Below are 12,655 nucleotides of genomic sequence, written 5' to 3' on the forward strand. Positions count from 1 at the left end.
CTCAGGAAATGCTCTACCATTTGCACTATGGCTCCACTTCTTGCTTTTTTTCTGGTTAATTGGAGATAAGAGTCTCATGGACTTTTTTGCCTGGGCTGGCTTTGAATTTTGATCCTCAGATATCACCCTCCTGATAGCTAGGATTATAGGCATGAGCCACTGGAGTCCAGCTGTTTTTGAAATATATATATATATATATATATTTTTTTTTTTGGTCGGTTGTGGGGCTTGAACTCTGGGCCAGGGTGCTGTTTTTCAGCTCTTCAGCTTAAGGCAAGTGCCCTACCACTTGAGCCACAGCGCCACTTCTGGTGTTTTCTGCTTATGTGGTACTGAGGAATGGAAACCAGGGCCTCATGCATGCAAGGCAAGCACTCTCCCACTGAGCCACCTTCCCAGCCCTTGAAATATTTTTTGAAAAGTACATTTTATTATGTATTTAAGGTATATAACATTATGTTTTAGTAAACTTTATTGTCCATATTTAATTATTATGAGCTTCCTTGGCTTTCTTTCTTTCTTTCTTTCTTTTTTCTTTTTTGCTGGTCATGGGGCCTGAACTGCTCTTCAGGTCAAGGCTAGTGCCATAGCACCAATTCCAGCTTTTTCTGCTTATGTGGTGCTGAGGTATTGAACCCAGGGCCTCATGCATGCAAGGCAAGCACTCTACCACTGAGCCACCTTCCCAGCCCTTTGGCTTGGTTTCTTGTGCTAGTGCTAGTGCTGTACTGGAGCCATACCTCATGCCTGGCTTTATAAGTATCATTTTGGAAACAGAATCTCATGAACTTTTCTTCTTGGGCTGTTTTTTTTTTTGTCGGTTGTGGAGCTTGAACTCTGGGCCTGGGTGCTGTCCCTCAGCTTTTCAGCTCAAGGTGAGGGCTCTACCATTTGAGCCACAGTGCCACTTCTGGTTTTCTGGTGGTTAATTGGAGTAAAAGTCTCACGGACTTTCCTTCCTGGGCTGGCTTTGAACCGTGATCCTCAGGTCTCAGCCTCCTGATCTCAACTTCCCAAGTATCTAGGATTAGAATAAATACACTCTCTATGTCTATTTTTCGGGAGAGTTTAAGAAGTATTGGTTTTAAATTCTTGGAAAGTTTGAATCAGTCACTGAGCCATATGGTCTTAGATTTTTTTTCTAGGAGGTGAGATTACTTTAATAATACATTGAGATGCTTGGAAATAACATTTCATTAAAAAAAAATCAGCCTATATCTGGTTTAGATTTTTATGAAGTAGCCAGTTTTTCTTAGTATTAGTTTCCTGTTGCTACTACTACAAATTACCTCATATTTAATAGTGCAAAACAATAGCCTGATTTTCTGGAGGTCAAAATTTTGAAGTCAGTGTTATGTGTTTATGTGCTAATGGGTTAGAGTTTGTTAGCTTTTGCAGGTTCTTGGGAAAACCTCTTTCCTCACCCCTTGCACGTTCTAGATGCTTCTGTGTTCCTTGGCTTGTAGCTGTATCACCTTAATCTCTGCATCCATCTTTATGTCATATTCTCTCCTCATTTTGATCTTCTTGCCTCCCTTAACAATTATTTTGTAAGCCAGGTGCCAGCTCATGCCTGTAATATTAGCTACTGGGGTAAGATCTGATGATTGAGGTTTGAAGCCAGCCCAGTCAGGAGACTAAGGGCCTGGGCATTGTCCCTGGGTTTCTTTTGCTCAAGACAAAATGCACACAGGTATACTTTATGAGGAAATCTTCGGATAACTTTGAGTACGACTTTTCACTTCTTTTAAGTGAAGAGGACTCGAATGAGTTCCAGTCTTACGTGCTATGTGAAGCAGGCTTTAGAAGTTTCTGTTGTCAAAGGGCGAAGTTCTTCTCTCTGTTGCTCAAGCTTGTGGCTTGTGACCTGTTGGCAGCCCTGGCTTTGCTTGGTAGATTAGTTAGATTAAGCCAAAATGCTCTTTCTGGCCTCTTCTGTTTACATGGTACTGAGGAATTGAATCTAGGGCTTCATGCATGCTAGACAAGGACTCTATCACTAAGCCACATTCCCAGCCCCCTGAGATTTCCTATCTCTAGTAAACTACTCAGAAAAAGCCAGAAGTGGTGCTGTGGTTCAAGTGGTGGAGTGGTAGCCATTAGCAAAAAGCATCTCAGGGATAGTGCCCAGGCCAAGTTCAACCTCCAGGACCAGCAAAAAATAGAATAAAATAAATTAATTTTTAAGAATTAGCGCTGAAAGTCTGGCGCTGGTGGCTCATGCTTGCAATCCTAGCTACTCAGGAGGCTGAGATCTGAGGATCACTGTTCAAAAGCCAGCCCAGGCAGGAAAGTCCGTAAGACTCTTATCTGCAATAAACCACTAGAAAACCAGAAGTGGCGCTTTGGCTCAAGTGGTAGAGCGCTCGCCTTGAGCTGAAGAGCTGAGGGATAGTGCTCAAGCCCAGAGTTCAAGCCCCATGACCAAAAAAAAAAGAGAGCTGAGCACTGGACACTATATTGAAAATGAGCTGTACAACTTGTAGGTGGGGAAGGGAAGGAAAAGCTGGGAGGAAGTGAGGGAAGGGATGATGACTTATGTAACTGTAACTCCTCTGTACATCACGATAAAAAAAAACAAAAACAGAAACAAAACTGGAGCTGAGGATTGAAGCCAGGATTTGTGCAAGCCAAACACAAGTCCTACTAGTGAGTCTTGTGCACACACCCCTGGTCTTACTGCCTTGTTATGTAAGGGTTTTTCAGTTTCTCTTAGGTCTATCATGACAAATCTGGATACTTTCTCCATCTCAACTTCCTTATTACTTCAGCTGTATCTGGTATAATTAGGAGTAGGATATAGACATCACTCAGGAGAGTGTTGTTCTTTTTCTTTTTGTTTGTTGTGGGACTTGAACTTGGGGCCTGGTTACTGTCCCTGAGCTCTTTTGCTCAAAGCTACAGCACCACTTGGAGTTTTCTGGTGGTTAACTGAGTCTCACAGACTTTCCTGCCTGGGTTGGTTTTGAACTATGATCCTCCCAGCATAGGGATGATGTTCTTAAAGTCTGAACTTTTAGGCTCACTCCACCTAATGGATCCTCAGTTTATGATCACCTGAAATCTTTGCTTTGTTTTCCATAGCCCAGGTCAGCTTCTATTTTTGGAAACAACTAATGCTAAATGCTTGATTTACCTCTCTGGGGATTCCTTCTTTTACAGATTTTCTTTTAATAATAAATGCATCTTTCCAGATCTTGTATCTGCATACTTTGTCATCCTCACTTGCCATTTGTGGATGATTGTTCTGTCTTTTAAACATTTTGTATTCCTTGCTTGCTTTTTTTGTCATATGATACAAATTAAAAGGGAAAATTTTTGATGGCCATTTACTATAACATTCTCCTTATTGAATCGGATCACAGGAGAATCTTACTTGCTTAGCTTACTTGCTTAGTTTACTTGCTAACTTCACACAGGTATACTTTATGAGGAAATCTTCGGATAACTTTGAGTACGACTTTTCACTTCTTTTAAGTGAAGAGGACTCGAATGAGTTCCAGTCTTACGTGCTATGTGAAGCAGGCTTTAGAAGTTTCTGTCGTCAAAGGGCGAAGTTCTTCTCTCTGTTGCTCAAGCTTGTGGCTTGTGACCTGTTGGCAGCCCTGGCTTTGCTTGGTAGATTAGTTAGATTAGGAACTTAAAGCTAAGTAGATCCAAGTAAACTTAACACATGTAAAGATGACTTCTTAAACACCTGTGTGAATAAAATTGGGGATGAAATTTGTAGTTTTTACTTATGTGTTGCCTTGTTTCAGTATGAAGGCTTAGAATCATCTTTAAAGGATCCCAGCTTTGAGAAGGAGTCAACAGAAGCACAAAGTTTGGAGGTAAAAAAATAATAGCATAATGTAAACAGCTAGGGAAGAGATCCTTACTAAGTAAACATAAACTTTAAAAATAACATATCTTCTTAAAGTTAACTATGTCAAAGAAATGTGAAAACATCTCTAGATCTTCAAACTTAGACAAATTAGAGGGAACAGGACATTCCTGGCATAAATATTTAAAAACCTTGAGCTTAGAACTGGAGGTAAAGCTCAAGTGATAGAGGTTGGACCTTGAGCAGAAAAAACCAGTAAGAGCTGGAGGCCCTGTGGGCAAGCCCCAGTACTGGCACAAACAAAAACCAACAGCAGCAAAAAATCCCTTGAGTTTTTGTTGCTAATGTGTTCTGAAAGAAGCATTGTTAGCTTATTGGACTCCAGAGATATGCAGAAAGAAGTTTTTCATTCTTCATTCCTGAGAAATGCATTAAGGTAACCATTCTTTTTTTTTATTGACACAGTTTGTTCCAGAAAAGAAATAGGATTCCTTTTCAGAAACTTAGTAATAAATAATAAAATAAAAATTATTAGGAAATTTTAGAATTTTAGAAATTAGTTTATATAAGTTGTAGTAACATTTTCTTTCCTCTCCATATAGTAAGATCTAATTAGTATTAGACTATTGATTTGCATTATATGTGACTGTTCTCTAAAAAGCACTTGTTGAGGTTTGTGGTGTAAACACTCCCACCATGGCCAGTTAAGTACTGAATGAGAAGTCTGAAATAGACATAGTTAACTTTCCTGAGCGGAGACAGATTCAGCTAGTTGTGGAAAGGAAAGCATGGTACTTTGTAGTTTACCTAGAAAAAGACAATGGGAGTGTCTCAGGACTGTTGAAGATGGAGGTGGTGAGTAAGTAGTCTGCTTCTGCTCATGATAAGTAGACCTTGTACCTTTGGTGTACGTGTTCAGTTTAGCTTGGCCAATCACAGCCACCCATTGTGTAATCATCGGAATATCTGGGTCATGATTCAGAATGCCCATGGAGAGTCCAAAGAAATATGAAATTGATTGAATTTCAAAGGAAATCTTTAGTCTTTTCTATGTTCATTTGTTACTTGTTAATATGCTTAAGCACTTGTTGAAATTGTTCCATTTTATTTGCAGAACTAGTAGAAATGATTACTAGATTGGTAAATAAATACAGAAAGCCATTTGGCATATTAGTAGAAGAGCAGCATCTAGGAAGCAGACATTTGATGGTTTTGTGGATAAAATAAATATATCAGCTGGGCGTTGGTGGCTCACACCTGTAATCCTAGCTATTTAGGAGGCTGAGATATGAGGATTGCGGTTCAAAGCCAGCCCAGGCAGGAAAGTCTGTGAGACTCTTATCTCCAATTAACCACGAGAAAACCAGAAGTGGCACTGTGGCTCAAGTGGTAGAGTACTTGCCTTGAGCTGAAGAGCTGAGGGACAGCGCCCAGGCCAAGAGTTCAAGCCCCACGACTGACCAAAAAAAAAAAAAAAAAAAATATATATATATATATATATATATATACACACACCAGTTTGTTGTCAAGAGAATTGCATTTATATAAGCTACTGGTATATTTGTTTTTAGCTGAATTGAATATTTTGAATTTTACAAGTTTTTTTTAAGGAATAGTCATAATTGAGTACAGACTGTAATTTAATATAACTTTTGCAAAGTCTCATGGTTGATTCTGTAAGTAAAAATCCAACCAATAGAGACATTTTGATTCAAGTTAAGAATTCCTATAATGAAATAGTCAAAGTTGGGGAACTATATATAAATAAGTTTTTTAAACTACTGTATTATTTTTTGGTTATTTTAAAAAATAAGTTTGACCAAGGATCACAAAGGTCAGAGGTACGTTTACTATACTGTTTAAAATCCAGCTGGAATAATCCAATAACAAATCACTTTAAATTAAGAAAAGTTGTAGAGAATGTTATCATTCAGTAAGGAATATTACATGAAGCAGTATTGATTAGTTTTGATTATATTTTTATGTGATTATGTTTCTATGTTAAATTGGATTTCTTACTTTTTTTTTTAACATGCTTCAGAACAGTACTTAGTGAAGTTATTGCCTTTTTTGTAAATAAAGTTTTATTGGAATTCAAACATATTAATTCACTTAGGCATCATTTCTGTTTCTCAGTGACATAGTTCATGATAAAGACTTCATAGCCTGACTTTACTATTTTCTCTCTGGCTCTTTTCAGAAATTTGCTGACCACTACTAGAATTGTCATTTTAATGCTATAAAAACAAGCAATATCTATCTATGTAATTATTTGTCTATCATCTGTACTATGTATTTGATATATAATGTTTGAATATACTCAACTTATATATACTATATCAGAAAATTCTATGTCTGTCTTGTTAAAGTTGACTTTCTATTTTAGGCAACCTATGAAAAATTGGATAGTTCCAAATCTAAACTTGAAGATGAAATACTATTCCTTGAAAAAGAGCTAAAAGAAGAGAAGTCTAAACATTCGGAACAAGAACAATTGGTAAGGATTTTGTATTTGAGGATATACAAAAAGAAAGGTCTAGAGTTTATAACACTAATACGACATTGGTTAAAATACATGGGCACTAAAAAAAAATACATGGGCACCGATGGCTTATGCCTCTAATCCTAGCTACTCTGGAGGCTGACATCTGATGATTACAGTTCAAAACCAGTCCAGACAGGAAAGGCCATGGGACTCTTATCTCCAATTAACCACCTAAAATCCAAAAGTATAGCTTCTGGTTTTGAGCTGAGCTTCAAAGTGGTAGTGTAGGGGCTGGGAAGGTGGCTCAGTGGTAAAAGTGCTTGTCTTGCATGCATGAGGCCCTGGGTTTGATTCCTCAGAACCTCATATGCAGAAAAAGCCAGAAGTGGAACTGTGGCTCAAGTGGTAGAGTACTAGCCTTGAGCTAAAGAGCTGAGGAACAGCGCCCAGGCCCAGAGTTTAGGCCCTGCAACCAACAACAACAACAAAATTGATAGTATACTAGCCTTGAGCAAAAAAGCTCAGGGACAGTGCCTAGGCCTTGAGTTCACCCCCGACTGACAAAACAAAAACATGAACATGCAGCCCAGGTGTGGGAGTGTATCCCTTTAATTGCAGCACTTTGAAGGCAGAGGCAGAAAGATGTCAAGCTCCAGGTTGTACTGGAGCTCTCCCTATACCCTCCCCTCGCTGCCCCCTTCCCCGCCCCCTCCTCAGCAAGAGTGTGCTTCAGAGAATAAAACAAGACAAAAGTTATATGCAAAAAAATGCATAAAGCCATAAAGTAGAAGGCAAAAATTTCCAGCTCCACTTTTCACTTCCTAAATGTTACCATAAGTATCTTGATATTCTTTTGTTTTGCTCAAGGCTAGCATTCTACCACTTTGAGCCACAGCTCTACTTCTGGTAGTTCATTGGAGATAAGAGTCTCATCGACTTTCCTTCCTGGTCTAGCTGAACCACAATCCTCAGATTAGGATTACAGGTGTGAGCCACCAGTGCTTGGCTGTCTTGCCAGTTCTTAGAGATATTTTCTACATGTGCTATGTAAGTAATCCATATAAGAATTCAGTTTTGGGTTGGTGGCTCAAGTGGCAGAGCATTTGCCTAGCAAGCACCAGGCCCTGAATTCAATCCTCAGCATTGCATAAATGAATAAGTTGGCAGATAAAGATAGATCAATAGATAATAGAGATACAGAGCTAGATAAATTAATCATATACATAGTCATTAATTATTTTAGATTTAAAAGATATTTTAAAACCATTCTAATTTTCCATTTTAAAATCTGGCATAAGGAGAATTTTGGTGTTTTGTGATTATTTAGTGAAATGTGGTATCCTGTATGAATGCAGTGAATATCCAGGTTGAGATGAGATGCTACTGTTGAGTAGTTTTCATATAAAATTCTTTTCAGCATAATGGTAAGTCAAGTAAGAAGATGTATTCATTTAGTCCTGCACTTACTTGAGGACAAGTGAGTTAATACCATACCTAGTTGCCGGGTGCCAGTGGCTCACTCCTGTAATCCTAGCTACTTAGGAGGTTGAGATCTGAGGATCACGGGTCAAAGCCAGCCCAGGCAGGATAGTCTGTGAGACTCTTATCTTTAGTTAATCACCAGAAAACCGGAAGTGGCACTGTGGCTCAAGTGGTAGAGCACTATCCTTGAGCTGAAGAGCTGAGGGACAGTGCCCAGGCCCAGAGTTCAAGCCTCATGACCAACAAAAACAAAACAAAACAAAACAAAATATACCTAATGTATATCACATCTTGTAGGGTGAGGTGTTTAAATAGTTTATTGACTGATACTGTCTTTCCAGACGGCGGATATTTCAAAAAGGATACAATCCCTAGAAGATGAATCAAATTCTCTCAAATCACAAGTAGCTGAAGTAAGTTGAATTAATCTGATAGGGCTGTTGCTTTTGAAAATCATTTCAGTTTCATTGTTAGTAGTTAAGGAAATAACATTCTATAGAGATTTGAGAAATAGTGGATCTTGGATTTTTTTTTCCTTGAGGCACTTCAGGAAAGTTCCATGTTTCACTGTTTATTTCGCTATTGCTGTATACTGCAGTGTGTGGTACTTTACACGAATACACTGAAAAACCTTCATGGAGTTAAAGTTTTAAGAGAGGAGATGCAGAATAAATAGTTAACAACAATTTGCTGCATAGGTCTTAATAGGCTACAAGAAGTTAAATCATAGTTGTGAGCAGTGGCTCACATCTATATTCCTAACTTTTCAGGAGGCTGAGATCATTAAGGTTACTGTTTTGAGGCCAGCCCAGATGAAGTTTCCAAGAAGTACTTGTCATCCACAAATGGGATCAAGGTATAAGCCAGCCAGGGTAGAAAGAGAGATTGAAAAGCAATGAAAGCATAAAGGCGTAGTAGTAGTAATAGTGGACGAGCACATGTCTTATAGGTTCAGGAACCTGAGTTAAAACCTTAGTACTACCACCAAAAAATAAGTTAAATCATGTGTTGATGGTTGCACAGCAAATTACTGCAGAACCAGAACTAGTCTGTGATTCTTGGTCAGCCTTCTTACTATGCTGCCTCTACTAATACTGGCATGTTTTGCTACTTGCTTTAATTTCATGTTGTATGGGAGAGTTTGTAGAGATGAGCACTTGTCTTAAATTAATTGCTTTAAACTCAATATATTTTATTTTATTTAGGCCAAAACAACCTTCAGAGTATTTCAGATCAATGAAGAACGACTTAAGGGAACAATAAAAGATGCTTTGAATGAAAATTCCCAACTTCAGGAAAGTCAGGAACAGGTTTGTACTCTGGAGAGTGTTCAGCTTGTAAATATAAATGTTTTGGGAAAACTTATTACTGACATGGGTAAGTCTTCCTAGAAAGTGAAAGCGCAGGATATTGTATACACATACCTTGGTGTTTCCATTGTACAGATATAAAACTTTGGGTACCCTCTTCTCCCAGAACTGAAGTAAGCCAGGGTATTCAGCATTCTTGTTACCATAGTAAACAGCTTTTAGTACCAATTTCTCAAAGCTAGACTGAAGGTGTTCAGGGAATACCAGTGGAGGTTGATGAAATTATCCATCTGGAGCCTAAAAATAGAAGGAGTTCTGGCACTGGATACTAAATGGACTTGTTAATTTATAATCCCCTTGTACAATAATTTGAAGTTTAAAAAAATTTTGGTTACAGGTCAAACAAGGATTTAGTTTTATTTTCTCCCCTCTCCTCCCCAAGTGTAGACACTCCCACATATTATTTTTTCCTTCTGTTTTTCTGTTTTCCCAGTGAAGTTACACTTTTACTGGGGAAGACTTTTTTTTTTCTTTCTTTCTTTCTTCCTTTCTTTCTTTTTTTTTATTTTTTATTTTTTATTGTGAAAATACCATATAGAGGGGTTACAATTACATGGGCAAGATAATGACCGACACCATGATTTCTGAGTTTACTCCTATCTGCTCCACTCCAGCTGCTGTTGCTGCTGCTGCTGCTGCTGCTTCTTCTTCTGTGGGGAAGATTTCTTATGATTCTATTATCATAGTTGCCTAAATGTTTTTCAGTGTGAATCATCTGATGTTCATTGATCACACATTGTCTTATCTAACCTTTTATTTTTCTTGTGGTTAATACTAATTGCTGCCTTTTATATCTAATTCATCCAGACACTCTCTTCTAGAGATGTCAATGTCTTATTTGTGCATTCTTTTGAATGCATGAATTCCTCTGTTAATTTATTTGTTAGTTTTAATTTTTTTTTTTTTTTTTTTTTTTTTTTGATTGTGGGGTTTGAACTCTTGGGTGCTGTCCCTGTGTTCTTCAGCTCAAGGCTAGTGCTCTACCACTTAAGCCACGGTGCCACTTCCGGTTTTCTGGTGGTTTATTGGAGATAAGAGTCTCATGGACTTTCCTGCCCGGGCTGGCTTTGAACTGTGATCCTCAGATCTCAGCCTCCTGAGTAGCTAGGATTACAGGTGTGAGCCACCGGTGCCCAGCAGGTGCACCTAATTAATTTTTTGTTGAACCAGTTCTTCTTGGGGACCTTCTTAACCCACTAAGAAGTTGTTCTGTAGATAAGTTAGGTTTCTGTTGTCCTGAGATTTCATTTCACTCCTTTCCTGCAGACTCCCCTCAACTTTCTCATGTGTTGGATCTTTGGTTTCTTCTTCTTTTTTCCAGTCCTGAGGTTTGAACTGAGGACTGGGGCACTGTCCCTGAGCTTCTTATTTTGCTCAAGGCTAGCACTCTACCACTTGAGCCAAAGTGCCACCTCGGGCTTTTTCTGTGTAGGTGCTATTGAGGAATCAAACCCGTTGGCTTCATGGATGCTAGGCAAGCATCTTGCTGCTGAGCCAGATTCCCAGCTCCAGATTTTCTATTTCTTGTACCTAAGACTTAGTTTTTTCTTTTCACTAGCTTTCTGAGAAAAAAGGAGATAAAAATAATTTTTTGTAGAACTTTCATGCCTGAAACTGTTTTGTTTTACTGATATTTTCATTGGATACCATCTGGGTTGCAGTTTTTCCCCCTCCCCCATTAGAATTTTGATGTTATTTTCCTATGGCTTTCACTTTTTTTCTCTCCCTGGTCTGGAGATTATACTGAGGGCCTCATACTTGCTAGGCAGGCACTCTACCGCTTGTTATACCCCCAACACTTTTTACTCTGTATTACATTTATGCTCAGTCCAGCCTGGATAGTGAGTGATTCTCCTATTCATGCTTCCTTCACAGGTAGCTGGGATGATAGGTATGTGCCGTTATGCTGAATTTTTATTGGTTGAGGTAGAGTCTCATGAACATTTTTTTCAGGGCTGGCTAGAACTGTGATCCTCTTGTTCTCTGCCTCCCACGTATCAAAGATTACAAGTGTGAACTCTTTTTTTTTTTTTTTTTGGCCAGTCGTGGAGCCTGAACTCTGGGCCTGGGCGCTGTCCCTCAGCTCTTCAGCTCAAGGCTAGCACTCTACCACTTGACCTACAGCGCCACTTCTGACTTTTTCTGCTTATATGGTGCTGAGGAATTGAACCCAGGGCCTCATGCATTCAAGGCAAGCACTCTACCACTGAGCCACCTTCCCATGTTACCTTTTCCTTCTTTCTCTCCCAATTTTTCCCTCCCAGCTCCACCCAAAAGTTGTGTAGTTAATTTTCAGCATAGTGTCTATTGAATAGCAGTGCTACATTTGTTCACTCTTTGTCCCTCCATTTCTATGCCCCACCTCTTTTTAATCATCAAAGTTCTTAAAACAAACATGTATTTACTGATTCCCTGTTCTAATTTTAAATGTTCCTTTAACATTTTAAGATTTCATGCTCAGTTACTCAACTTTTTTAGTAACTCGTTAGACCACTGGAATAGTCAATCCAGTTTTTTTCTTTAGTCTTCATTTGGTCTTACATGTCAGTGACATCTGATTCTGTTACATATGCATAGAAAACAATTAGTTTTCTATGTAGTTGTATATGATAATTAAGCTATAATTTTGTAGAACAATTAATTACTATTTGATAGAGTTTTAAAGATATTAGATGAATTTGACTTTATTTTTCATACATGTGGAGCATTTCTTTTGTGAACTTTCTGTTTAGTCTTTTTTCCCCCCTCTTAATTTTCTTACTGACTTATAAGAAGCATTTGCATGCTAAGATTATTGTTATAAGGTTTTGTCTGTAGTTGTTTTAAAGTTTTGATTTGTGAATTTTTTGATATAGTCAAGTGTATATATATATATATGTATATATATATAGGTTTTGTGTGTGTGTGTGTGTGTGTGTGTGTGTGTGTGTGTGTGTGTGTGTGTGTGCATGTGCCAGTTCTGGGGCTTGAACTCAGGGACTGGGTGTTGTACCTGAGTTTTGTGTTCAAGGCTAGCACTGTGCCTCATGAGCCACAGCTCTACTTTCGGTTTTTTGGTGTTTAATTGGAAGTAAGAGTCTCACACACTCTTCTTTTCAGATTGGCTTCAAACTATGATTCTCAGATCTCAAGTGTTCTGAGTAGCTAGAATTTCAGGCATGAGCCAATGGTACCTGGAAAGTCTACCCCCCCCCCCCCCGGAATTACAATTCCATATGTCAGGTTATTAGTACAATGCACCTCATTGCTACCTCTTTTATTGTTCTCCTCCAAGTCTATCTTTTTTTTTTTTTTTGGGTCTGGTCGTGGGGCCTGAACTCTGGGCCTGGGAGCTGTCCCTCAGCTCTTCAGCTCAAGGCTAGTGCTCTATCACTTTAGCCACAGCGCCACTTCCAGCTTTTTTCTTTTTGCTTATGTGGTGCTGAGGAATTGAACCCAGGGCCTCATGCATGCAAGGCAAGTGCTCTACCACTGAGTCACCTTCCCAGCCCCCAA

The 12,655-nt window shown here is 38.8% G+C and overlaps 1 protein-coding gene across 12 annotated transcripts in view; it reads left to right on the forward strand.

Annotated features, from left to right (window-relative positions):
• Positions 1-12,655, forward strand: part of Mia2 (MIA SH3 domain ER export factor 2) — a 94,703-nt gene that overhangs the window by 37,919 nt on the left and 44,129 nt on the right. For 7 of the 12 annotated variants that reach the window (XM_070027049.1, XM_070027022.1, XM_070027031.1 and 4 more), the window contains 4 exons: positions 3,759-3,830; positions 6,210-6,320; positions 8,132-8,203; positions 8,996-9,100. In XM_070027049.1, the coding sequence (XP_069883150.1) occupies positions 3,759-3,830; positions 6,210-6,320; positions 8,132-8,203; positions 8,996-9,100 (360 nt within the window). The remainder of the gene's footprint in view (positions 1-3,758; positions 3,831-6,209; positions 6,321-8,131; positions 8,204-8,995; positions 9,101-12,655) is intronic. The other 5 variants (XM_070027040.1, XM_070027058.1, XM_070027094.1 and 2 more) reach the window with 1 other exon arrangement.

The sequence above is a fragment of the Dipodomys merriami genome, unplaced genomic scaffold, assembly GCF_024711535.1.
Source record: "Dipodomys merriami isolate MVZ:Mamm:240054 unplaced genomic scaffold, mDipMer1.0.p SCAF_1, whole genome shotgun sequence".
NCBI lineage: Eukaryota > Metazoa > Chordata > Mammalia > Rodentia > Heteromyidae > Dipodomys > Dipodomys merriami.